This window comes from Perna viridis, chromosome 6 (genome assembly GCF_037379345.1).
Source record: "Perna viridis isolate PV_CMFRI_1.1 ecotype Kerala chromosome 6, ASM3737934v1, whole genome shotgun sequence".
NCBI classification, from domain to species: Eukaryota; Metazoa; Mollusca; class Bivalvia; order Mytilida; family Mytilidae; genus Perna; species Perna viridis.
The window spans coordinates 38,017,461-38,044,728 of NC_142450.1; the positions used below are offsets into that span (position 1 = coordinate 38,017,461).

Sequence of the window (27,268 nt, forward strand, 5' to 3'; positions counted from 1 at the left end):
ACTGATCAAATGTTTCCTTACTGAAATGCATTTTATAGTACCTGCCACATAATGTAAGCCTTTAATTGTACTCAAATAAATTTGTTTTCTTTTCAGATTCAAACCAGTTGATATGAAACATGTTGTCAAACCATTTCATGAAGACTATGAAATTCTCTTCTGTGAAACATTCTCAAGGAAAGAAAATGCTAAATTCATAAAACATATGCAGGTAGATATATATCTGTTGTTGTTAGATATAGTTTCTAATGGTATGAGCATTCTCAGTAATACAATAATGATTTCAAAGAAAATTTTGCTTCAGAAATCAAATATCAAGTCCTATAATTCAGTTATTAAAACAGGAACAGAAACACAAAATGATATAAAACAACTGAAATTAAAACAAAATTTATACAAAGCTTTATGAAATCAACAACATTGATGTCACTAAAACAGAGCATTGCCCAATTGCATCCATATATTTTGTAAGTGTTCTCTGATTGTCTAGAAACAAATGCTTGTATTGTATCTAGTATTTATAGTGTATTCATTATATACATGAATTAATACTGAAAATGGTATTTATTTTTAAGATACATGTATAAATTTTCAATAAAGATAAAATGACTTTTATACATGTATTTTTCATAAATGTAAGTATTGGGATTTTGAGGAAAGTACATGTTTGATTGAATTGATTATAGGACTGTTATGTGAAGAAGAAATGGAACATGCTGTTTACCTTGATGGAGCATACAATGAGACCAGCATTTCAGAGACTTGAAGCAGGTATGTCACATTACAGAGATCTGAAATCCTGCAAAGATTGATTTAGAAATTAATGGGCATTCAGTCTCACTCAAAATTAATTTCTAAATTTTAAGTAATCGTTTCCTCTGTTGTATAAATTCATAGACGTCATGTATTTACAGCTAGTTGAAATAGACCAGTCCCAATTTCAACACAAATTTAGCTGGGCTAATGAGTAATTTAAATAGCTCTCTAGGTAGAAATCTGCTCTATATTATACCAGTGTGTCCTACTTAACTACCACAGAACACCTGTTTGATCTTTTGGACACTGTCTTGTAATTGGAATAGCTGTCAATTATGATGACCTTAACATTTTTCAAGATTCAAGATTCAAAGACTTTATTTAATAACTCAGGCACAGAGTGCAACATGAGAATACAATACAGCATTTTAACTACAAACATATATACATTGATAAAGAACAAAATACAAACACATTTAAATTTGCAATCCACCATCATAATTGACAGCTATTCAAAATTAAAAGATGGTGTCCTAAAGATCATACAGGTGTTCTGTGGTAGTTAAGTAGGACACATTGGTATAATGTAGGGCAGATTTGTATCTATAGAGCTATTTAAATTAATCAGTAATTTGTATTGAAATTAGAACTTGTCAATTTCAACTAGCGGTAATTAAGATCAAAATTGATGGATATAAGTCTAGATAATAAAAGTAAAACAACATTAAAGATGTGTTAATACAAAAGGTACAAACAAGAAGAAATCTGGGCCAAAACCATGCTTAGAACTACAATAGGAATTCATACATGAAGTCACAAAGGAGCTACATGAGGAAACTGAAACTTTAAGGGAGAAATAAACAGTTACAGAACTTCAAAATTCTCTAAATAATAGGGTATGTACCATCTACTTTGATGAGCAGTTGTTGATGATTTATATCTTCTTCCAGGTAAACTGTCTGAAGACCATAGTAATAGATGGAAAAGTATCAAACATAGACTACAGCAACTGAAAGTCCAGGTTCAACAGTCTGAAAATGTCCTGGCTTTTAGTTTTATTGAGGTACATGTATATTTTTTTAGTTTACCTGTATTTTAAATTCTATACTTCAGTTTTACTTAATGTTAGATAAATATCAGATGAGATATTTTGTTTGTGGTAGTGTACACTATTGATTAACAAAAAGTACCATAACACACATTTAATATTCTTTCCTGAAGACAGAAGGTATGTGTAGCCTTTAACAGAGTTAACTACCTAGGACAACTATTAAGACAAGTTATCATAGCTAATGTATATCAAGTTTCTAGTTTGCCAGATTGTTACAAGCAGGACAAATTGCCTTTCACTGATTGTATTTAAATTTTTAAGGGTACATTAGTGAAAGCCTTAAGAAATGGAGATTGGGTGCTGTTGGATGAGATAAACTTAGCTGCAGCAGAAACTTTGGAATGTCTTAGTGGGTTACTGGAGAGTCAAGCTGGATCACTAGTGCTAACTGAAAGAGGGTAATTGTGGATTTAATGCATTGTTTACCTAATATAATTACAACATGGACTTAGTTGTCAATTTCACAGAAAATCTACATTGTGAATATAATAACAAGTGTCACAGAACAAAAGATCCTCTATAACACATGTTCCTAACAAGGAAATATTACAGAATATAATCTTGAAATTCGATTGTAATATTTGTTCTTAATGGAGTAGACCTAATATAACAAATGTTCCCAAAGTAATTTACATTATAAAATAATTTTACCATTGAAGAATATATTATGATGTCAGAAGTTTTATCCTAATATGACATGCTCCAATGATGTTAGACCAAAGATAAACAGTGATAAAATTATAACCATCTAAGTAGACATATGACGGTTTTAATTCTAATATCAGAGGTAAGTTTTACCCATTGTCACAGTAGAATTTCCCTCCACAATGGTGACTATTTCATGCAACACATAGGGTGCATCTTTTCATAAACATGAAAATAAGTTCTTCATTAGAAATTATTCATAGTAATTTGATGTTCCCTATCCCTTTCAAAATTACTTGACTAGGTTATAAGTGAAGTTTTGAATAAGAACCTTGAGAAAACTTGTGTTAATTGTATTTCAATTACAGAGATATGGAGCAAGTAGTAAGAAATGAGAACTTCAGATTGTTTGCCTGTATGAATCCTGCCACTGATGTGGGCAAGAAAGACTTGCCTATTGGTATCCGCAACAGGTAATTGAAAGTGAAATCAGGAAGTGAATAGATTTAATTGAATTTGTTAAATTCAAAATATAAGTGCTATGACACCTTTATGTTCAGGTGATTTAAAGAAAAAAAAAGATATTTATATCTTCTTTATTTTTAGCCAACCGTAGTATTTTGTAATACATGTTATCTTTCTTTCCCAGATTCACAGAGTTTTATGTTGATGAATTAGAAGATACTCAAGACTTGAAAATCCTGGTTAGTGATTACCTCCGAGGTTTAGCTCCTACCTCAGCACAGATAGATGGTATTGTCAAGTTCTACCTCAATGTTAGGGAGGAAGCTGCCAAAAAATTGACTGACGGGACAGGTCACAGGCCTCACTTCAGGTATTGCAAAATTAAGAAGTAAAGCATACACTGAATATTGCACTTTTCAGTTGTGTTTTTTAATTGTTGAAATAAATGAAAGAATCCTTTTCACATTAATTCTTATACTTTTGTCTGATGTTTGTTTATCAACCACATTGAAAAAGTAATACTAATTCAGCAGTAACTTGTTAATATAAAGGTTCAGATAAATGTACATACATCGTATATGTATTCATCAATTTTTGCCATTAAAAAAATCCCATTTCTTATTATATATATTACACTGCAAACATGTTTTGTTTTAGTTTGAGAACACTGTGCAGAGCTCTCAGATATGCCTCTACCAATCCTTGTGGACAGGTTGCCAGATCACTCTATGAGGTAAGTGCTATATTTCAGCAGATGTAATGGTAGATTTATGTCAGACTGATAATGATGGTGCTAATAAGGCACCAAGTCTATTTATTTATATCTAAAGATGTTATATATCAATGAATAAAACATTATTTTAGTTTTTACTTGAAAGAGTAATCAAGGGAACCAAGATTCAAGTGGAAATCAAAAGAATGAAATCCAGGGACAAAGACCAGACATCAAAAACAGACGTACACAACAAACAACATAAAGTAACTAAAATAATACATACAAAGTAACAAAAGTAAATGAGCAACTCGGACTCCACTAAAAACTGGGAGCATGGACCAGGTGCATCAGTAGAGTAAGCATCCTCTGCTTTTCTAGAAACACCTGCCGAGTTGCTCATAAAAAGTCAAGTCCAGGGTAGACAAAAGAGGAAAGGAAAAGGAAGCCAATGTAAAAGTACATGTATTAATAATACTGCTAAGATTTAAGCATTTATTTACTTATTATACATGTGTAATTACTTTTTCTTGAAATTACTTATCATTCTTGTCATTAACAATATTATGACTTATATATGATACACATGAATATGTAAGATGCCATTTGAAATCATAATTTTGGTTTTTATTTACAGGGTTTCTGCCTTAGTTTCCTTACACAGCTAGACAGATCTTCTCACCCTGCTGTAGAAACTCTGATTTGTAAACATATCCTTGGGAATTCTAACATCAAGTCTATCCTTAAACAACCTATACCAATGCCATCTAAGGGGAAGTACTTGAATTTTGAGGGTTACTGGATCTCTGTTGGAAAAGATAAGCCAGTAGTACCAGAACATTACATTCTGACTCCATCAGTCAGACAGAATCTGAAGGATCTGTGTAGAGTAATCTCAGGAGGGTAAGTGATGTATATGTTGGATGTACATGTACATGTAGATGAAACTGTTTTAGGGGTAAAGGAATTATAATGGATTCATATTAAAGTTACATGTAATTACTACGTGAGCCAGATGTTTTGTGAAACAGCAAGTATTTATGTTTCAGACACTCTACATATAAAGGACTTTGTTGCCATTCCATCTCTATGATGAAGGCTTAAATGCCAGTAAGGACTGTTTGCTAACTTTAGGCTGTGCTGAAATTAAAATGCCAGGTGGTATTGAAAAAAAATGGACTTTGGTCATTTGACAAGGGGAATTCCTATAATTGTGTTTCATGTCAAGTCATACTTAAAAACATGTGCATTGACTTAACATCAGTTAAATATTAAATTATTAATAAGATAAGTTTCCATCTATTTACAGACAACACCCTGTATTACTACAGGGGGAGACTTCAGTAGGAAAGACCAGTTTGGTGACCTACCTAGCTAAATCTACAGGTAACCACTGTGTCAGGGTCAATAATCATGAACATACAGATCTACAGGAATATGTGGGTTGTTACTCAGCTGATGATACTGGAAAGCTTGCATTTAAAGAAGGTGAGAATTTTTTTTCATACCTAACACATAATACACATGTAACTGGTAATTTTGTTTTGTATGTTTAGCAGTTTTTGTGGTTTGTAGCCTAAAATATGTATTTTATTTTCCCTTATTCTAACTTTTGTGATCTATAGCAGTACTTAGAAAACTCATCATTATTGTTGAGCTAATTTAGATAAGATGAATTGAAAGTATATTTTATGATTTCAGTTTTTTTCAGTTTGTTGGTAACCTCAAAGTTTCATGAAAATTAGATTGCCCCGTAATTTTCTATTATACAGTACATAGGACTTTCAATGTCTTTTTTTTTCACTCCTCAAATGTGTGGTAAGGTGACTGTCTGTTTTGTTAACACTTTTGTGACCACACATAATTATTGACTTAAAAATGAATATGTGGATCAATAAGACAAGATGTTCAAGTACAGTGATCTTTGTATTGTTTTATTTGACACATGATTTTGGTTCTTAGCCTTGTTAAATCCATTCCTTACTTTCTGTAATTGATTAAGATGTTTCTCATGTTCATTCCTTGTGATTATTTTAGGTGTTTTAGTAGAAGCTATGAGGAAGGGGCATTGGATTATACTTGATGAATTGAATTTGGCACCAACTGATGTTTTAGAAGCTCTTAATAGAGTAAGTGGTATATATGAAGAATAGGATAGATAGTCTCATTGGTTTTATTGTCATTTTTTTAGCTCACCTGGCCAAAGGCCATGTGAGCTATTGCCATCACTTGGCGTCCATCGTTGTTGTCATCCGTCGTCGTCGTTAACAATTTTTCAAAACTCTTCTCCTCTGACACTTCTTAACCAGTTGGAAAAAAACTTGGTATGAATGTTCCCTGGGGTATCCTGCATAGAACTGGTATGTGGATCTTTGATCTGTCAAAAAACATGGCCGCCATTACTAAAAATAGAACATAGGGGTCAGACTGTAGTTTCTTGAATATATCTCCAAAACCATTAGGTTTAGCCAAATTCTGACGTGGGAGTAAAAAGTGTCCAGCATGATGTGATCTATCTGTGGTTAAATTTTCATTTTAATCTGTCAAGCCATGTTGGAGTTATTGCCCTTTTTTGGTGTTTTTTGCTATTTTTAATGTTATTTCTTTCAAAAATCTTTTTCTCTGACACTGCTTGACAAATTTGTACTTAACTTGGTATGATTGTTCCTTGGGGTATCCTACATAGAACTGGGGATGGGATTTTTGATCCGTCGAAAAACATGGCCGCCATTACTAAAAATAGAACATAGAGGTCAGACAGTAGTTTTTCGCATATATCTCCAAAACCGTTAGGTTTAGAAAATTATTTCAATTGCTGAAATGACCCTTATTATAAGCCCTTCAAAAGTCTTTTGGGATCAAAGTCGTCAGGCGACTCCATGTAAGAGTTATTGCACTTTAAAGATAAAAAATGATTTTTTGTTTTTTTTTACAGTTTTCAGCCAATATCTTGAAAACTGTAATTAGATAGAAAGAAACTTTCAATTACTGAAATGATCCTTATGATAGTCCTACCAAAGTCTTCTTGAGTCAAAATTGTTGGACAACTCGTTAAATATTATTGCCCTTGAAGTACAAACTTTAACTAGGTGAGTGATTCAGGCTCCTGTGAGCCTCTTGTTATTCTTCCATAGAGATACTTTTTTTGTACATGCATTGCTAATAGAAATAATCATGTAAAGCTATAGGTTCACATCCTGTTGTCAATGTCATTGATGTCATGGGACAAATAACATTAAAGTAATTATCATTGGTCATCTTTACTTCTCAATTGTCTTGCGTAAACTTGAGCAAATTTGATGATATTCAAGAACTGTTTAAAAGACCAAAAAATATGTGACTTTTTATTTTTTAGTATAAAAGTATATCATATATGGGTATAAAACTTTGACATTAAATATATCTTTTATGTTGGAGTAAAAATAAGGTGTTACTTTATAGAAATTATTAAGTAGCGATTATTTTACCACCTTTTGTATGCTAGAAGAGTCGTAATCTCAATGGTGTATACTGTTAACTGTTGTAAGTTTGTTTCATAATGATTGTAGTTACTGGATGACAATAGAGAATTATTTATACCAGAGACCCAAGAGACTGTAAAAGCTCATCCAAAGTTTATGTTGTTTGCCACACAGAATCCACCTGGACATTATGGAGGGAGAAAGGTAATACTAGCATATCGGTGGATAACAATTTACATGTATAGATGAATTAATATTTTGGCAGATAGATGGACAAGTGGCTGCAATAACTTTTTTATGCTGTTATTCACAGCCTTTGGTGAATTATTTTCAATTCAAATGACCCTGTGCAGGTCCGGGTGTCAAAAGAATAGGCCTGCAGCAGCACTAAGCTTGTTGTAAAAGGGGACTAAATAGTGCTCAGGATCTTAGCCGGGGGCTAGGGCTCTCTGCCCACAGAGCAACTGGGATGTGTGCCCCAGGTGATGGAATGGGGTACCCCTGGCGTGTTACATGCTGGGGTTGTCAGGCTATAATACGGAAAACCTGACCGCAAACCATAGTGGTGCACCGTGTTTGGAAAGATGCCATGTTCTTCGCACGTTAAAGAACCCTACTGTGGTATTCTCCCGGAGTAGGAACCATAGGGCTCCACCACAGGAGGCTAAATTGCCCGACCCTACCCACCTCCCCCTATTTCCAGTGGCCATCAAAATTTTTCTACCCCATTATCCTTGTGTGCCATCCCATTTTTCATTTCATCATCATTCCATGTTCATTTTATCATTCACTTCATGTTCATCACCTGAATATAGCTGAAATATTGCTGCTCGGGCATTAAATCCCAACAAACAATCAATTCAAATATGGGAGCTCTGCATTGATTTTCATATTTTTGCCATTTTTGTTTTTGAATTTATAGTGAAAAAATTTCTTGTTTTATATGTAATAAGATACATGAGGTTTATTTTATCAAAAAAGAATATTTCTCTCAGAAAATTTTAAATATTTTTTTTCTCTGAAATGAGGTATATGAGTATGTACATATAAGTGATTCAGAATTGAGGAACAGTAGTTTTACCTAATCTATTTTCTGTCTTTTAATTACAGATGTTATCACGAGCCTTTAGGAATCGTTTTATAGAGCTTCACTTTGATGTAATACCAAGTGGAGAATTAGAGACAATACTTCATGAGAGATGTAGTATTCCAATGTCATATAGTAAAAAGTTGGTGGCTGTAATGTTAGAACTACAGGTAACTACTGTACAGTCTTCTCAAGGTCATCAACAGCCTAGACAATGCTCAAGGTTGTAGGTGTGATTCTTGGCATTGTTACACCATACTTTGAAATGGTTGTCACTGTTTCTTTTCCCAGCAGGTTGAGTGAAGATATTTTGGCTCGAAGTCAAAATGATATATCCAGGTTGGGTGAGAGGCCTTCATGCTAGCTGTGGCTTCTATCAGTCAGATTTCCACTTTTTCAAATTCAGATTTTACTAGTATTATGATTCTTTATTTTACTTTTTATTTACTTCCAATTTTGCCTGCATCACATTCCTGTTGTTCCTCATAAAATCATCTCTGAAAAATCTAAGATAGAATATTTTCTTAGACAAAGCAGGGTCTGTTTTATTTATTAAACAATGCTTAAAATACATATGCTTGCCAATTTACATTAAACTATGATCAATACAGTTTCTGAGTTTTCGATTCTCGTTCAGAATGTAAATGTTTTTTAATGTTACCATTTTGATTATTATGTAGACAAGAAGGAGAGGTTCAGGGGTGTTTGCTGGTAAACAGGGTTTTATGACACTGAGAGATCTATTCAGGTGGGCCGAGAGATATAAATGTCAAACTGCTGCTAAAAACAAGTTCTATGACTGGGAACAACACATGGCTGACCATGGTAAGCTAGAGAACTTGGTTACTTCATCAATTTTAAACTTTTGTTTTAGCTCATTGTCCTTACTTGACTTTTAAAGTTGATGATTTAAGACTTTATTGTGAATAATGTAAATAAAGCCATTTTAAGATATATTTCCATCACTTTACTGCAGCATTTCTTTGTAAGTTAACTTGGAGATGGCTTACAGGGCCCTAATGGTTTTGGTTGATTACAGGACCCTAATGGTTTTGGTTGATTACAGGGCTCTAATGGTTTTGATTGATTACAGGGCCCTAATGGTTTTGATTGATTACAGGGACCTAATGGTTGATTACAGGGCCCTAATTATTTTGGTTGAACATATACTGTGTTTGCTGGTTTTGCATCTTTTGATATAAACTTACATCTCATTAAGAAAAAAGTATTTTTACCGTTTTATAGGTTATATGGTGTTGGCAGGACGTGTAAGGAAGCCTGAAGAGAGTCTTGTCATCAGTGAAGTAATTCAAAAACATTTTAAACGTTCTGTTGATCCAGATAAGCTATTTACTCTAACCCAAAAAACATCTTGTACTACTGTTGACCTGCTGAAGTCTGTTATCACTGAGTCGCCAAAAGACTTCAGTCATGTTGTTTGGACATACAATATGAGGAGATTAGCAGTGCTGATAGGTCAAGCTATACTGTTTAAAGAACCTATTCTTCTGGTTGGAGAGACTGGGTATGTTGTTATTGTTTCAAACTGTTTTACTATTTATAGATCCAGTGAAATTGTTTTCCTTCATGTACTTCGCTTTATTTTTGTAAATGGAGCTGGGAAAACATCCTGTTATGCTGTTTTTAACAATTATATCTAGTTTATATTTTGTTTTTCTTTGTAGATGTGGTAAAACCACCATGTGTCAACTGCTGTCAGCATTAAAGAACACACCTCTATTCTCCATTAACTGTCACTTGCATACAGAAAGTGCTGACTTTCTTGGAGGTTTACGACCATGTAGATCACATGACCAGGTAAGGTTTACAATATGTTAGTTTCCAGACATTCATTAAAGTTAAAGATTGATAACCTCACAAAATACAAACTTTTTTATGCATGTTACTTGTAGTTTGAAGGTTAGTTGTAGGTAATAAAGTTGTAATTCATATTCTTTATATCTTATTTATACCATTTAATTTTAAATGAAAGAGTTGACCATTTTTCCTAAGTTTTCAATTTACCCTTCATTTAGGATGGACCACAGAAGTTGTTTGAATGGGTTGATGGACCATTAGTGACATCCATGAAAGATGGAGCTATGTTCCTCATAGATGAAATCTCATTGGCCGATGATTCTGTCCTTGAAAGGTTAAACAGTGTCCTTGAACCTGAGCAGATGATTCTGTTGGCTGAGAAGGGAGGAGGTGAAGGAACACTGACAGATGTTGAACTTGTAAAAGCTGAGGAAGGTTTCCAAGTTTTTGCCACCATGAATCCAGGTGGTGATTTTGGCAAAAAAGAGGTATGTTGCATTTATGTAAGGCAGAATAAATAGTTCCTGCATTGCATATTTAGCATACTTCCAACTGTAACATGTAAACAGAAGTATAATATTGAAGAAGACAAAGTGGAAAGATCTACATCTTTGTACATTTATCTTACTGCATTCTTTTAATGGCATAACATCAAATTTGCTTTTCTTGCCAACTTAATTTGATTGACTCATATTTTAGTTATCCCCAGCATTAAGAAACAGATTTACAGAGATATGGTGTCCTCAGACCAGTCAGAGACAAGACTTTATTGACATCATTGAACACAACATCAAATCTGGTATCCACCTCTGTAACATGGAAGATGGTACCAGTGGTATTGGGAAGGCCATTATTGACTTCATTGAGTGGTTCTCTAACAATGACTTTGGTAAAAGGTGAGGCATCACTATCTTAGGTTAAAAATTTGAATTTAGTTTAGTGATGTTTTCTAAAATAATCAAAATTATCATTACCAAATAAATTCCATGGGAACTTCAATGATGAATGTACATTTTTATAAAATAGCATGAACTGTAATTCTGGCATTATTTTGATGTTTCAAAAAGTAAAATACATGTCAAATGACAATTTAAAAAAATCTGAAGTAGCTTTAGATTGATAGCAAGTTATCCAATAATTGGTGCACATCACAAAAACTAGATTTAGCAAAATTGCAATTTTTATAAACCTTCCAAACAATGTTGTTTATATTATGTCCATACACTTTTCTACAGGTGCACTATGAGTATAAGAGACATTTTATCCTGGGTGAATTTCATCAATGTTACAGCCAAGACTCTCAATGATGAAGATAATACTGAATACAACAAACTAGATCCTCCTCTAGCTTTTATACATGGAGCTTGTTTGGTATTCTTAGATGGACTTGGATCAGGTAATTTCACAATACCAAACAGTTAGAGTAATATTGTGTAGAAAAATTAAATATTAATTTTTGGGGATTTGTTTAGAAATGTAAATCCCTTAACAGTATACATGTGTGTATTTCAAGTTCATATTTGATACAATATTTTATCAATGTGTAGTGTGGTAATTATAGAACATGACCAACTCATGTACATCTGTGCATATAAGTGTTCCTCTCATATAGAAATATAGGGGACGTAGAAATACTAGTATTAATGTGTCTGTCCATCGCACTTGACTTTGTGAATGCAACTCCTCAGAGACTGCTATTTGAACTTATGTTCAAATTTTGTACAATTGATAGTTGCCACATGTAATTCATCATATTGTGGTGCTATTTTGATTCGACTAATATTACAGGAGTTATAAATTTTACAGGAATTGTGGGACTTTTGCCCATCATTTTTTTTTTGCAGTGGCAGGAGACATGTGGGTTGCATAGCTATCTTGTTCTATTTGTTTTCTTCATTATGAAATTTGGATTAAATTAGTTGGTTTCATTGTGCCACAAATTTTTTGTTGCACACACTGTAGTTCTCTGTTCATGGAATGACTTAACCTTTTACTGGTTAGCTATCCCTTTTACCCCTGAAACCTGAGTAATGACTGATAACAGTAATATCTTCATTGCATGGAAATTGTCTTTTAATTGTACTTACATTATAGGAACAACAAGCCGGGGAACAGACAGTGAGATAGAGCAGACAAGACAGGTGGCACTTCAGTTCCTCCTCAAACAAGTTAGTCACATGACTCACCAGACATTTGACCTTCATGCACTAGGATTAGTTGACAAATGTAGCAAGGTCACTATGGACATAGTGAAAGTTATGGAGGATAAATTTTGTATATGGCCCTTCAGCATTAGTAGAGGTAAGGAGACATGTTAAAGCCTTCCTTTCTTGTGGATGTGATATTCTATCTCTGTGGGAGAACAACTAGCTGTTAATTTATGTATCCAGTTACTGAAACTGGGAAATTTTGTGCTGTCTTCTTTTCATGATTACTGTGATCAATTTTTTTATTGCAGTTTTAAATTCACGATCTTTTCCTTAATTATAGTATTAAATATTCACTCAGTTTTATTTTTGCACTACAGCTCTTACCACAAAAATAGCAAAAGGTTAAAGGTTTACAGTATTAAGTCATGCTTCAGCTACCTTCACTGTTTGTCATGAAGTAAGCATCCTTTTGAATCGGCACCTACAAATAGATTTAAAAGAAACTCTTAATACATTTTACATTCGCTTAAAGTTGAGGCTATTCCTTTTAGGCAGAGAAGGGGATACAAGTAAAGACAACTATGCCTTACAAGCACCTACAACCTGTGTGAATGCCCAGAGGATACTGAGAGGGCTACAACTGCCCCGTCCACTTTTATTGGAAGGGTCTCCTGGCATTGGTAAAACAAGTTTAGTAGCTGCTATTGCCAAGGCTGCTGGAAGACATTTGGTCAGAATTAATCTGTCAGAACAAACTGTAAGTCGTTACCATTTGCCTATTAGTTATAAGCTTCATTAATGTGATGAAAAGAACTATTGCTTTATAGTAATTGTAAAGGATCTTATACCATTAGGTGGAAAGTATCTTAATTAAAGGCTTTTTTTATCACAAATAAACTGCATGTAAGAAAAGTTGAAAATAAATAAAAACCCACTTTTTTACAGATTCTGACTGAACTATATGTGGATGAGTTACTGTATTGTTATTAAATTTGTTGCTGACTACTTAATGTAAAACTGTTATTAACATGCACAGGATGTGACAGATCTGTTTGGAGCAGATTTACCAGTTGAAGGTGCAGAGGGGGGAGTGTTTGCCTGGAGAGATGGACCTTTACTGCAAGCATTGAAGGCAGGACACTGGGTTGTATTAGATGAGGTTTGTATACACTAGCATTAAGAGAAAATCAAGCTACACATTGAAGTAAAACTACATTAGATATTAGTACTAAATAAAGTACTTCAATCAACAAGTTAATTTCATGAACAAACAAGAACCCATACAAATTAAGTAACCACAGAAAGTGAATGTTTAGAATAAGATTCAAGTAATTGTTATACCCTGCCAAAAGAAGTGGCGAGGTATTATGCCATTCCCTGTGAAAATTTGCATGACCTTCCTTCTTTTCCTCTGTTGGACAGTTTCCAGATAATAGTTTGAGAATGGATAAATGAGTTGTTTTTTTTAAACTTTGCACAGTTGTTAAGTATCATAAAATACAGATTAAGTTAAATTTTCAACAAAATCCAACATACAGTTTTTTTTAGTAAGGTCATTTTGAATATTTTGACATCCCCTTTTTCCCCCATTACGTGGTAGGGTATCACTTAATTTTCCATTAATGCCCTATTTATTTTTTACAATGATTTGATAATTGCTATATCTACAGTAGTTATTGGAAAGTGTAAACATGCAAATTATCAGCCTGAAAAATTGAGAGTGATACCTTCTGGATATATGCATGTAGTGGTCAGGAAGTTAAAATCACCCATAACTCATCAAAGAAATTTTTAATCTGTATAAAAGGACTTTTACAGTATTAATTTCAAACTCCTGTGTTTTACTTTTATATACATTTAAATTTTTTGTTACCATAGTTAAACCTAGCATCCCAGTCAGTATTGGAAGGTCTGAATGCCTGTTTAGATCACAGAGCTGAAGTCTATATACCAGAGCTGAGTAAAACGTTCCACATACAACATGAGAAGACACGACTATTTGCCTGTCAGAACCCATTGAATCAAGGTGGGGGAAGGAAAGGGTTACCCAGATCATTCCTCAATAGATTCACCCAGGTTAGTCTTTTACTTTTTAAATTTTGAACAGTACAAAGGTTGTGTTCATGCACTACCTTGAGGCATTAGGGGCATTAAGTTTTACTGTTGGATGTATGAATGTGTACCCCTGTCCCATGATTTATTGTCAAGAATTATCTTAGCAATCCGTCATTGGAGTGATTTAGATTTAAGTATGCAGTTTTGGTTTGGTGAGTTTAACACTGTGTGTAATAGGCTTTTTTAGCTCAGTATTGAACTAACTCCCTCTTCCTTAATTTCTTTGTTGAATTTAATGGGTTTCTACTCATGCATTTATTCCTCAGGCTCTGCAATCCTTCATGAGAAAATGGTTTAAAATTTAGCTTGAAGGCATAGAATAATATTTGTCTATTTTATTTCCCTAATCAGTTTTCTTTTCCATTATGAACAGGTTTATGTTGAACCTTTGACTTCAGAAGACCAGATGTTTATTACAACTATAATGTATCCTAATGTTCCTCAAGATTTACTCCAGATCATGGTCAATTTCAACATACAAGTAAGTTTGGATTATATTTGACATTCTCTACTGGTTAAAGTTGAAGTTAAGTACATTGTATTTACCATAACAAAATTTCAAATAAAGAATTTTTAGAGTATCATGCTTTGACATTCAAAGCAAATGCTTCAAAGAAGAAAACTATTGATAATTAGGATGAAATATTTCTGCTATTTTTAGTGTTAAGAACATTCCTGTGTTTTTCTTTCTTCATCAGATTAACAGGGAAACAGTGGTAGAAAGGAAATGGGGACAGAAAGGCAGTCCATGGGAGTTTAACCTCAGAGACTTGTTCAGGTGGTGTCAGTTACTCCTATCAAATCAGGTAGGTTTAATATTTGGCAGCTTGGTGGTATTTTCCTGATCAGATAATTTTATCAACAAATGCAGAAAAAAGGAATTTCATAAAAATTCAGGTAAACAACTCATAAATTATCGTAGACTCTAAGATTCAACATTGATACACTTTGGTAGTGTTAATTTGATATCCACCACTACTTCTTTTATCTGAATAATCCTAGCCAACTTCTTGTATCTGAATAATCCTTTCCAACTTCTAGTATCTGAATAATTCTAGCCAAACTGTTTAGCACATGTTAGTCCATTATTGTAAATCTTTTTTACTTTGGTTAAAGAGGATGTCTTCATTTTAGAGAGCTGATAATCTTAATCCTGGAGAGTATGTTCCTTTGCTGTATGAAGCCAGGATGAGAACAGTCTCTGACAAACACACTGTAAGTATATCTAGTCAGAATTTACAAAACCTAATTAATGCTGGACATGTTTAAGCTCTACTGGATGGAAGTTTTTTTTTACAAACTAAATGCATCTATTGCAAGATAAGAGCCCTTAAAAAAGAAAATCTGAGAGCTTGTTATTGGAATGTCACCTTGTCTGTCAAAATTTTCATTGCAGTTATCTCGGCTCCCAACAAATGAATTGATTTCAAATTTAGTGTGTGGATTTATATTGATGGGGCATATGTTGTAAGCTGTTTTTTCTCCAATATCAAATTCCTGTATGATTTGGGGTATGCATAGCACGTCAATGTTTTCAACTTCATGTTAGTATATGTAAACAGTTATATGTTTTTTGTAATGATAAGTGAAGAAAAAATAAGTTTTATATGCTAATCATTTCTTCTTTAAAAGCAAAAAGTCCATGATTATTTTTTTGTTTGTTTACCAATCTTATTTTACTTAATTCAGGTAGGAGAACTCTTCCAAAGAGTGTTTCCAGACCAGTTTTTGTTTTACCAGTCTACAAAGAACTTTAGTATAACCTCTACAGAGGTTCAGTGTGGTCACTCCTTCCTTCCCAGGATGCAGCATTGTCAGCCATTAAACAATCAGGAGTCAGTATTGATACTGCATCACTGTCTAGAACCATTGGAATCAGTTATGAAGTGTGTGGAGATGAACTGGCTGTCTATTTTGGTATGTTGTGTAAATTGGTCATGTCATTGTAATGATATAATGATATAATATTTTATTTTTGAAGTGAAATACAGAGGATAATGCAACCATAAAGCAGTTTAGAATATTCATTAAAGAAGAAATACTTTCTTGTAACTTAAATGTGATGTCTTTCATTATAAATGTACATATGGTCTATTTACTTCTTCAAATTTTTTACATAAACAAAGTCAACTAAACCATATTCTTAGGAAATCTGTTTAAAAATGTTCTCTCTTCTCTTCCCCCTGATAGATTGGTCCCCAGTCCAGTGGTAAGACCAGTTTAGTACAGTTACTAGCCACTCTTTGTGGACAAGATCTGCAGGTGTTAGCTATGAACAGCTCTATGGATACTACAGAACTATTGGGTGGTTTTGAACAGGTTTGTTCTGACAATGGATAAGTTACATTTTATTATTCATTTTATTTTTTGCCCACCAATAATGAAGAGGTTTAAAGATTATCAGTCTTTTTGTTCCCCGTCCACAGCTGTGAGCAAAATTTTTTATGATGATAAGTTCACATCTTTATTTAAATGTAAGTTTGTAAACATATACCTGTATGATATTAACTAAAAATAATTAATGCTGTTTAAAAATACAGAATGGACAGCTGTGTTGCTTCAACAAATATTTTGTTACTATTTATTTCACACTGAAATATATGCATCTTAATTTGTTATTAGATATCAAAGAAAATGAAAAGACAATTTTAGAATTTTAGGAAACCAATTACTACATATATATTTCTGCATATACATGTAAGTTTAGTAATGATTCACTTGTACATGGTGTCTGTTTGCAGTCTGATCCAGCCAGGCACATAGAAGATCTTGGTAATGAGATCCATGCCATCTTAACAGAGATAGAAGAGTTCCTTTTATGTAAGGGAGATGTTAGACAAGTGAAGGATCTTCACCAATACTGGAAAAACTATAGACAGGCATCAAAACATGGTAAAGTATTTTATTGAGAATTGAAGTGATGGCTTATTTATCTTGTTTTAAATACAGTATCTATATTTGATAGAAAGTCCTAATGAGATGATTTTGACCAAGTTTTGGTATTTTTTATTTTGTTTAAATACACCTTTTAAATTATTTTTTTAATATACATGTATTTCTTATTTGTTTTATACCTTGTTGATAAAATTTCTTCCGTTAGCTGACCAGATTTCCAGCATAGAAGAACTACAGCAGATGAAAAAGCAAGTCAATTGTTTAGTTAAACTATCCAAAGAATGTTCAGCTTCGGTACAGAAATATATGGATTTGAATGGTATGTTGACACTGAAAAAAGTCTTGAGAAAACTTTATATTTAGTCAATATTTATTTTTGTTGTTTGTTGAAAATTAATAGTTGTTGCTGTCCATTTATTTTGTAAATTATTTTTGTTGATTACTGAATGAAAAAACAATAGTGATGATTGAATCCAGTGAAATAGAAGAACTTATTTTTGAGGCAATGACTGCAACAGTAAAATGTAGTGAGAAATACTGTTTAGCCTCCACCACCATGTGAGACAAACTTGGATGTGTTTTTTTTGTGTTTGTCTGAAAACAATTATAGATAGAGTCCTTATAACAGTAATTAATTGAAATTTAAAATATGACCTTAGAAGCACTGAGAGATCAATTTCAGTCCATCAGGAATTTAACCTGTAATACAGAATAACAATCTTTAATATGAGTTGGACATAGCCTACAACCATTTTTCTTACATTTATAAAAGCATTGAAAATAGGGACGATAGCTGAAAGAGGCAAAATGAGATGAGGTGAAATGTCCATTAGTTTAAAAAATAATTCAGTGTACCCATTCTAGATACTGTAAATGATATTTTTTTTATTTTTTCTTTGCTTTTGGATTGCATATTTTAATTTTAAATCAATTTAAAGGCTACTTTCACTTTAAATTTACTTCCCTGACCCATTTCTAGGAGCCTGTCTGATACATATTCCAGTTCGACTGAATGTCTATCGTTAGCCAAGTATGAGATGCTCTGTACTAGTTTTGTATCTTCAACAAAAACAAAATGTTCAAAGTCATGTCTTGCATCAAAAAATTTTGTCAAATTATGAAAAATACGAATCCTAGTTACTGTAAAACTGTAAAATGCATAAAAATATGGATATATTCAAATGTGTCCTCCTACAGGTTGTATATGCCTGAAATTAGTAGTGTTAACAAGCTAACAAAAAATATTAGTAATTTTAAAATCAGCTTCCACATATTTTACCTTTTAGACCTGGTATTAGTATGCAGTGGTGTTGATGAGAAGTTAGAAAAGCTGAGACAGAGGCTAGCTGACAGTAAGGCAGGAACAGGTGGAGGTACATTTGAATGGGTTGACAGCATTCTAGTCACTGCCTTACAGAAAGGACAATGGCTCCTTATTGATAATGTCAACTTCTGCAGGTAGTTTACAAGTCCTAACCTCTGATTTAATGTTTCGTTCAGCAAATTGTAATTATATCTTTCTGTTTTCTGAAAATTCAGTTTCAGAAGTTATGTGTGTTATAATGGGATAAAAGTATTTGTCTATCATCTCTTATCATGTGACTGTGATTTTGAGGCTATCAACTGTTTTAATGATTTTCTCATTATTTTTTTATGCTTACATTTTGAAAATTATCATAATGCCAGTCATGTATGCTTAAAAATAAAATACAATGCTGGTTATATAGTATGTGCCACATAATTGGGGTTTATTTCTTCATAGGCAGAAAATTTACTGATTTAAGATTTATTTCATTAATAGACTTACGTTGTTGCTTTGATTTTTTACTTTTTTGTCAGAAGCTGTGTTTGTTTGTCTGTTTTTTTAATTGTTTTCTTCACGTCAACTGAACCTTCATATAATTGGATTTAAAAAAAAATAATAAAAGAGAAAATTTAATAATTTGTCATTATATACTATGATTGTAGTCCATCAGTGTTGGACAGATTGAATGCTTTACTTGAACCAAATGGAGAACTAATAATAAATGAGAGAGGAGTTATAGATGGGAAGATTCCTGCTATCACACCACACCCTAACTTTAGGTTTGAAAATTTAAGAACATCAAAGATTTATACGAGAGCTATACTTCATTGACTTGATCAGTTGATCAGTACACCTTGCCAATTCATTCGGGAAGATTTCTGCTACCTTACTATCAGTTTTGTACAAGAGCTTAATATTTCAATTTTTGTACTGAAATGTAACAACTTTTATCATGACAAGTTTTTTGTTGTGCTTTCTTTGTTCGTATTTCTCCATTTATAAAGTGAAATTTATAAGAACAATATAAATTGCATTTCTTAATTTCCCCTTTTTTTCACGAAAATTCAAAGACACACAGATCAGATGTTCACAAGAGCCTGCTGTGTTAATTGATTTTTTGAAGTACATTTATTCTGTACTATAGAATTCCACTTAAATAATGCTTGAATAAAAAGTAAATACATAATTGCATGGTGATCTAGTGTTATCTTTTTCCAGATTATTCCTAGCAATGGATCCAAAGTTTGGTGAAATATCTAGAGCGATGAGAAACAGAGGAGTGGAAATTTATATAACAGGGGAGGTAATATCAAAACCCCTTTTTCTTTGCTCAGAAGAAAAGTTTTATGCATAAGTAGAATTGCCACTCTTTAAACATAAAAACAAAAATTGGCTTCTAATGACAGCTTTCTAATGACTTAAAAGAAAGTTCTCAATTTTCTGATTGCAATTCAAGTGAAGTGTACCATTATTTACAGGAGGAAGGTATACCTTATTCTTCTTCTGACCTGAAATTGATGCTACAAAACTTGGGCTTTATCTGGATCAAGGCCTGTGATTGGTTGATATCCTTCCACCAACTGCTGAGATCAGAATTACCCAGAGGAGAACAGCCAACCATGTTAGATCTTCTTTGTGCTGCTACAGCAGCCAAACAGCAGATTGATCGAGGCATACCTTTGGATAAAGCACTTTACCATGCTACCAATGACATCTACATTAAAAGTGTCAAATATTTAACTACAAAACAGGTAAGTACTAGGAAGTTTGAAGAATTTAATGTTGGAATGAAAAAAATCATTTTGCTTATGGTAAATACAGTAGTATCATGGGTTATGTGCCTATTCATGTTAAAAAAAAACTTGAATAATGTTGAGAAAAGATTTTTGCTGCTTAAGACAAGATTATTACAATTCAAGGTTCAATTGTACATTTGCCAAAGTTATATTCTCCAATTTAAAAATTTATTTAAAAAATTTTGAAATAATATCGGGTTTGAACCATACTCAGTGTTTAGCAATAGTGACTGAAGCTTGATCTGTTTACACTGATCTTTACAGATAGCCAAAACAATTTGGTCAAGGAAATGTGAAGAACTTGAAGGTGTTGACCTCTACTCTGAGGTCATGGATCACATGGTGCCTACTGTTTCTGACTACATTTCTGATGTCAAAATGGCAGGAGTATTACAGCATGGTTTTGGCATTACCAATATCTGCAGAGCTATAAGAATGAATACACAAGATATGTAAGTGAATGCTATATTTTATCTCCATTTTATATTTAATACATTGTTATTAAAATTGATCTTTCGGTTTTTAATATTTTGGACACAACTGAAAAAGGAATGGATATAAATGCAACAAATGCACCAGTATATGACCTTAATACAAAATAGTAAATATTTTCTCATATTTGTCACAAAATGGTTAAGTGGCATTACTATCCTACCTGCCTGTCAAAACTGATTTCTGTACTGTTCTACAGATTTTGTTAACTGTATATAATTGGGAAAAAATGCTTTTGATGTATTTGAATAATACTGCATCAGTAGAGTTGCCTCTTATTACATATCAATGAAATCTTTAAAAACATATTTATACTTTATAAATAAGTGTAAAATTTTGAAATAAACTTCAAAATGATATGGAGATGTTATGAGGATTTCGTAGATGCATGCTTCCTTATTGAAATAATTATTAGTAATTTAAAGTATCTAATTTTTCCGTTTTCAGTTCCCCAGAAATATCTAAAGCTACATCTACACATTTGAAGTATGCATTCTACATCTTCATGAACAACATACCTTTGAATCAAAGAAGTCTCTATGTGAACTGGATGGTAAACTATACATCTAGATTAAAACATGATCTAGGGAGATGTGGTGATGGTTTACATCAAGAGCTAATATCAGCAGTGACTGATAAGTCTGGTTTTATAACAAAAGCTGTATCTTCATTGTATGATTCAGGAATCCTAGAAAATTTAAAAACAAGTATAGCAGAGTTATTACCTGTTGCTAAAGGTGAGCTAGCTCTTTGTTACTCTGAGCAGGTGTGTTAACTCTTTAACATTCTTGTAGGTAAGCTTATGCATACTTCTGTCGTTAAGTTAATACTATGGCTTCTTACCAGTAGATGATTTAGTCTATTTAATACCAGATGATATATTTTAATGTGAGATTTATTATTTATAGGTCTCTATTTGTTTATAATAACTGAACTTAAGTTTATCCTTTGTGTATTTACCTACACAGGAAAACATGCAACATATGTTTCCATATTTGAAACATACGGAAACATGTGTTAAGGACTGATATGAAAATATATATTCCTGTGTGATAGACCTATGGGCCTTGCATCTTGAGATGGGTAGGTTTTGAGTCTAGAGATGGGAAGTCTCCCATCCAATAGAACGAAAGGCTTTGCATCTCGAGATGAGAAGGTTCGCATCTAGTGATGGGAAGCTTGCCGTCAGATAGACCGAAAGGCCTTGCATCTTCAGATGGGAAGGTTTGAGTCTAGTGCATATAAAATTACACTTCTATTTTGTATTAAACAAGGAGCTAATTACAAAATATAATATGTTAACATTGTATCCAATAAGTCATTAAAATTCACATCATTTCTTATGTATTTTTCATTTTTCAGATGCAATTTCTGAGATGCCCTTTGACCTTCATTGGAATCAGCAACTGTTGTATAGACTAACAGTTATGTATAACTTAGATGAGAAACAGATTTCAGATCTTCATTGGTGTTTGAACAAGTAAGTAAATTCATTTTAGTGCATTTAATTAATTTTATTTTATGACTATGAATACATTTACATCCATCTTTGAAACATTTACATGTACATGTATGTATGAAAAGCAAATGGAAACAGTTTTTGTAGAATTTAGTTTTGTGTTGAATTTTGTCAAGTCTGTCCAAATCTTATGGTACTGAAATTTAATTAGGTGCTTCAGAATGCATGATTTGTTTTTCTTTTTGGTTAAGGGAACCTTAAAAAATCTTCATCAGTGATAGGAATTTTCAATGAGGACACATAATATGGTTGTAATATTTAGTAATGTTTAACATTTGACAGATTCTGGTTACTACAGTCAGTTATACTTTCAATATACCAGGACAGTTCTAAACTGGATGAGATAGGGAATAAACTTCACGGTAAGATTCAGTCTTTACCTAAGTTAGCCTTTTCAATGATGCATACAAGAGTTTTGAAGTCAAGACAGAAAATATCAGTGGGGCTGCTTGGCATAGATGCAAACCATGGATCTGGAAACTGTCAAAAATGCTGGTCATTGACCGACAAATTTTGCAAATGACCGATGACCATTTTTACAATATCGGACATAAAAAATAGTCAACCCTTATAAATTACAGTCTGTGTGGCTTATTAGCATATAAACATTCTGCCTACCAGTCTCCTAATTGTTTATTGGAAATTAATTGACAGGTGTGTGTCAATTTTAGCCGATGTGCAGCCACCTGTGACTGTGATTTACCTGCAGCTGATTAGTTGATTGCATAATTGAAATAACGGTACACGTGCAGCCCCATTGTGTATACGAATTAATTGAAGTAACTCATTGAAGTAACTCAGAGAATCTTCATACATTTATTAGTTGATTAATTAAGAAAAAAGATTGACAAGGCCACCATTTTCCCGTCGATCTTTCAGAGGCACCGAAAGCACATGGAACTGAAATTATGAATCAGTCGTAGTTTGTAATTATTAATTCATCGATTGAATCATTTTAACACAGAAGTCAATAGACAATTTAATTCAATATACAAAATGAGTTAGGATGTTTTCGGCTGTTTGCCTGTGTGATGAAAAAGTCCGAGAGATATGATGTTTGTTTACATGTTAGAACGTCCATGTGTGGTCGAAAAACCGAAGTCGTTCACTCGCTCTGATATTTTGTAAAAGACAGAGTATGTGATGACATAACACATTTCCAATATTTATCTTAAAATAACTATATACAAACATTTTTTGAGTTAATTTTCGATCAAAGCATGTAAAAGACTGACAAAAACGTCTGCTGAAATTTGATAAAATGTCCGACATGGGCAGTCAAAATTTCCGGACCCTTGATGGGAACCTTTTTGATCTTTCCGTTATATTTATGAATTTCAGGTAGAATATATGGTCTTACTGTCAACATTCTAATTTTTAGGGATTTCTGATTGTTTCCGGTCCAGCTGTTCCTGGCTTTGAAAATGTATTCTGATCTTTTAGACACTATGTAGATACCATTACAATAAGCACAATGGGGATTCAGATCACACATGACATTAAGGTTTTATAAATGTTACCAATCTGATTGTTTCTAAAGAGTGAACAAAAAATACTTTTCATTCATTATAAATTTGAGATGTCTGAGGGGCCAGTGTGGCTTTTTTTTTTTTGGGGGGGGGGTGGAAATTTCAATTATAAATGATTACTACTGACAAAAGTGCCAAATTACTGACTGCTTGATTTTTTTTCACTGATTGTATCAAAAATTGGTTGGCATCTATAGCTAGGGCAAGATGTTCTGTTCTGTTGAGAGGTTCAAAACTGGTATTGTTCAGTTCATCAGCAAGGCCACAGTTGATTTGATGTAACATTGTCAGTGGAAATGCCGATAACTTTTAGTATCATAACAGTAGCCTGAGATAAAAAAAAAAATACCAGGCAGTAAAAACATGATAATGTTGCCCATAAAAAGTGTGGAGAACTTCATTTAGCTACAGCAAAGATATACTGTAGACTTAAAATTGGCTGTACTCTTTAGGAGATAAAAGTTATTACTACATGTATATGACTGGAGTCAGAATAATGTCTTTGAATGAGTGAAGATTAACATTGAAAATGAATATGATACAAACATATCACTGATTTCAAGAACTGTGTCCCTTACCTTACGTCTACCTCCTTAAATTGAACCCAGAAAATGAAAACCTGTCTAAACCAGACATTTTATTTTAATATCAATTAAATGTATTTTGAACCGAGGTAAATGTAAGATCTGTCTAAACCAAAAGAGGTTTGGTTTAGAAGGTTTGACTATATTCTACAAGGTGTCTGGATGCTGATGTTTAAGCATTTAGAATATTTCTATGTTAGTGATCTTATATACTGTTTCTTAAAAAAACTGTGTGAGATCACTGAAATTGAAATAGATCTAAGTATTTTCAATAAATATCTTACTTACTGTCCTATAAAGATTTCCTCTAGAAAAGCAGAGGACGCTTACCCTACCGGTGCACCTGATGCTCCCAGTTTTTAGTGGAGTCTGAGTTGCTCATTTACTTTTGTTACTTTGTATGTATGATTTTAGTTACTTTATGTTCTTTGTTGTGTATGTATGTTTTTCATGTCTATTCTTTGTCCCTGGATTACATTCTTTTTATTACCGCTATAACCTTGGTTCCCTTGATTACTCTTTAATTGCCTGGCCTGAAATTTATGTAATATGACTAGATACATGTATGTTTATGTTAAGTCATTGTGTCAGTGGGCATTTTTTAATCTCTTTTATGTTAATTTAGTTCTGTAGTTTTTCCTCTAAAATTTTATTTCTTATAGGTATTGGTAAGAAGTCTAAAATTGAGGATAAGATGGTTTTAGAGGACGTTTATAGACTGATGGTTAGAGCTGATGACTTCATACAAATGATTTCATCAGTCCAAATTACATCATTTCAAGATGTTGTACAGGTAAATAAAGTTTGAATGTCTTTCTTTTGACTACATGTATACGCTTTGATGACTGCCCCAATGACTGGAAATATGGAACTAATGTGACATTTTTCATGATTTTTAGCTGTTAGAGGCATTCAAGTGGAGAAGCTTGTTGATTGATGTAGTAGAGAAGTGTTACAGTGACTTAGCTGATATTCATACCATGACACTGTACTGGAACTGGTTTTATGATAAGTTTATACCTTTAGCCATTGATAGGTAAGATTAGCACTCTAGCAGAAAAGTACTTCTATCATAGAATTTACTCTTAACTTTTTGTATAAAATTGCATCTATTTTGTTTAGATTTTCTAAATTAATATTCTGCAAAACCATAACCTTCATGAGATGGTTTATTTTTCTTTTAAAGACCCATCTATGGATGAGTGTATTATAGTAGATGCTGTTCATCCACACATTAATTTTTATCACTAAAGAAAGAGAGGACAGGCATATTATGTTGCTCATGGGAAATTGAATGACCTTTGGTTCTGAAAAGGACTAGGCGTTTGCAACATCTTATATATCTAAATTCTCTGAAGCATGAATGACTCATAATCGTTCTGTTGGAAGTGCCATATGCAGATAGAAAGTGATTGTTTGAATTTCTAACGCAGACTCTCAACATGTGTTACAGGAGGACTCACATATTCCCATTGATCAAGACATTAGCCATATATCAACATAGCAGTGTATTATCAACCAAAATCAAATGTTATTTGAGAACAAATAACTCTGTCCCTCATTGGCAAATCATTTAGTCAATGACCTTTTCATATCCTAATCTTTTGTGTGTTTTTTTTTTCAGTTGTTTGTTCATATGAAAGTAAATTTGTAACTGGGTTAATATAATTTTTTATCTATCATGGAACACCTTATCTCACAACCTGCATGACATCTGTATAGTAAGTAACCTAAGTATCTCATAATAGTATGTACAATAGAATTTATTTCTTCCTCAGGTCATCATCTGAATTTAAAACCATTGTGCAGCACGTCCATGGCAAATTAGGCCAGAATAATGAACTAGGGAAGAGATACATTAAGTTCTGGAAGTCGTCAGGGCATCCTCGTCCATTTAGAACAGAAATAGAGAGCCAGTACATGCTATATTTAATTGATTTAATGAAACAGATTGACCTCCATAAACCATTTGTGAAATTGGTGACCTTGCCCAAGGTCAGACTCCATGTAACTGAAGGCAGAGCTGTGACAGATATGCTACTAACATGCTTGAGGGAAGTAACATCAGATAATTATAAAGGTAAGCATAGTAAAGAAAATGAAAAGAGAAATGTTTTATGTTGTAATTTTAACTACCCGGTATGATATCTTTTTCAGCAGGTTATTTTCATTGTTAGCTGCATGCAAAGACTCCAAAAGTACCTGTAAAGTATAATGTCAAAATTTCATTTTTTCTCTTTTTTTTTTTCTTTTGGCATATAATTGATCGTCAGCTTTCCATCTGCAAAGTTAAATATTTCTATCTGTCATTACCTTTTTTTAACTTAAACTGCTGATTTTTTATCATTTGGCATTAGGAGATTACTAACCATAAGTATATACTTTCCATTTTCAGACAATTTGGATGCTGTTCAAAAGAAAATATCAGAGATCAGAAAAATTCTTTTACAGTATGGAATTAAATCAAACTCCGTCGACAAACACATAAAGGCAATAATGTCCAGCCAATCTGAATCTACTCCTATGGATGTTGACCAATCAGAAGACAGTTTAGACAACAAGTATGACAAGTTGGAGATGATTGGTTTATGGCCCCTGTATGAGACTATTATGAGTATGTCAGGAAGATACATGATGTGTGGGGAATGGAAGAAGACTGATGTAGATATGTTTACTGATTACTGTTTAGAGAATACTCCTGTTTCCCCAAGCCTCATCAGTGTTTGGAAACAGGCATGTGACAGTCAGGTATTCATATCATCTAAAATACTGATAAATGATAAAAGTTATTTACTTAGAAAAAAAGGTATAATCTTATAAATCATAT

General features: G+C 32.9%; 1 protein-coding gene across 1 annotated transcript in view; it reads left to right on the forward strand.

Moving 5' to 3' along the window:
* Window positions 1-27,268, forward strand: part of LOC148614840 (midasin-like) — a 77,146-nt gene that overhangs the window by 13,111 nt on the left and 36,767 nt on the right. Inside the window, exons 15-55 of the mRNA XM_088589266.1 lie at window positions 97-211; window positions 687-771; window positions 1,707-1,819; window positions 2,129-2,265; window positions 2,881-2,985; window positions 3,162-3,347; window positions 3,635-3,710; window positions 4,327-4,592; window positions 4,999-5,177; window positions 5,727-5,818; window positions 7,238-7,354; window positions 8,261-8,407; window positions 8,918-9,062; window positions 9,483-9,762; window positions 9,923-10,055; window positions 10,274-10,543; window positions 10,755-10,951; window positions 11,291-11,451; window positions 12,150-12,356; window positions 12,757-12,962; window positions 13,242-13,364; window positions 14,084-14,281; window positions 14,694-14,801; window positions 15,019-15,126; window positions 15,455-15,535; window positions 16,010-16,237; window positions 16,511-16,639; window positions 17,062-17,212; window positions 17,421-17,534; window positions 18,502-18,673; window positions 19,184-19,300; window positions 19,740-19,824; window positions 20,000-20,272; window positions 20,582-20,769; window positions 21,257-21,546; window positions 22,172-22,289; window positions 22,611-22,690; window positions 25,104-25,234; window positions 25,341-25,477; window positions 26,220-26,521; window positions 26,837-27,189. Of these exons, the coding sequence (XP_088445392.1) occupies window positions 97-211; window positions 687-771; window positions 1,707-1,819; window positions 2,129-2,265; window positions 2,881-2,985; window positions 3,162-3,347; window positions 3,635-3,710; window positions 4,327-4,592; window positions 4,999-5,177; window positions 5,727-5,818; window positions 7,238-7,354; window positions 8,261-8,407; window positions 8,918-9,062; window positions 9,483-9,762; window positions 9,923-10,055; window positions 10,274-10,543; window positions 10,755-10,951; window positions 11,291-11,451; window positions 12,150-12,356; window positions 12,757-12,962; window positions 13,242-13,364; window positions 14,084-14,281; window positions 14,694-14,801; window positions 15,019-15,126; window positions 15,455-15,535; window positions 16,010-16,237; window positions 16,511-16,639; window positions 17,062-17,212; window positions 17,421-17,534; window positions 18,502-18,673; window positions 19,184-19,300; window positions 19,740-19,824; window positions 20,000-20,272; window positions 20,582-20,769; window positions 21,257-21,546; window positions 22,172-22,289; window positions 22,611-22,690; window positions 25,104-25,234; window positions 25,341-25,477; window positions 26,220-26,521; window positions 26,837-27,189 (6,703 nt within the window). The remainder of the gene's footprint in view (window positions 1-96; window positions 212-686; window positions 772-1,706; window positions 1,820-2,128; window positions 2,266-2,880; window positions 2,986-3,161; window positions 3,348-3,634; window positions 3,711-4,326; window positions 4,593-4,998; window positions 5,178-5,726; window positions 5,819-7,237; window positions 7,355-8,260; window positions 8,408-8,917; window positions 9,063-9,482; window positions 9,763-9,922; window positions 10,056-10,273; window positions 10,544-10,754; window positions 10,952-11,290; window positions 11,452-12,149; window positions 12,357-12,756; window positions 12,963-13,241; window positions 13,365-14,083; window positions 14,282-14,693; window positions 14,802-15,018; window positions 15,127-15,454; window positions 15,536-16,009; window positions 16,238-16,510; window positions 16,640-17,061; window positions 17,213-17,420; window positions 17,535-18,501; window positions 18,674-19,183; window positions 19,301-19,739; window positions 19,825-19,999; window positions 20,273-20,581; window positions 20,770-21,256; window positions 21,547-22,171; window positions 22,290-22,610; window positions 22,691-25,103; window positions 25,235-25,340; window positions 25,478-26,219; window positions 26,522-26,836; window positions 27,190-27,268) is intronic.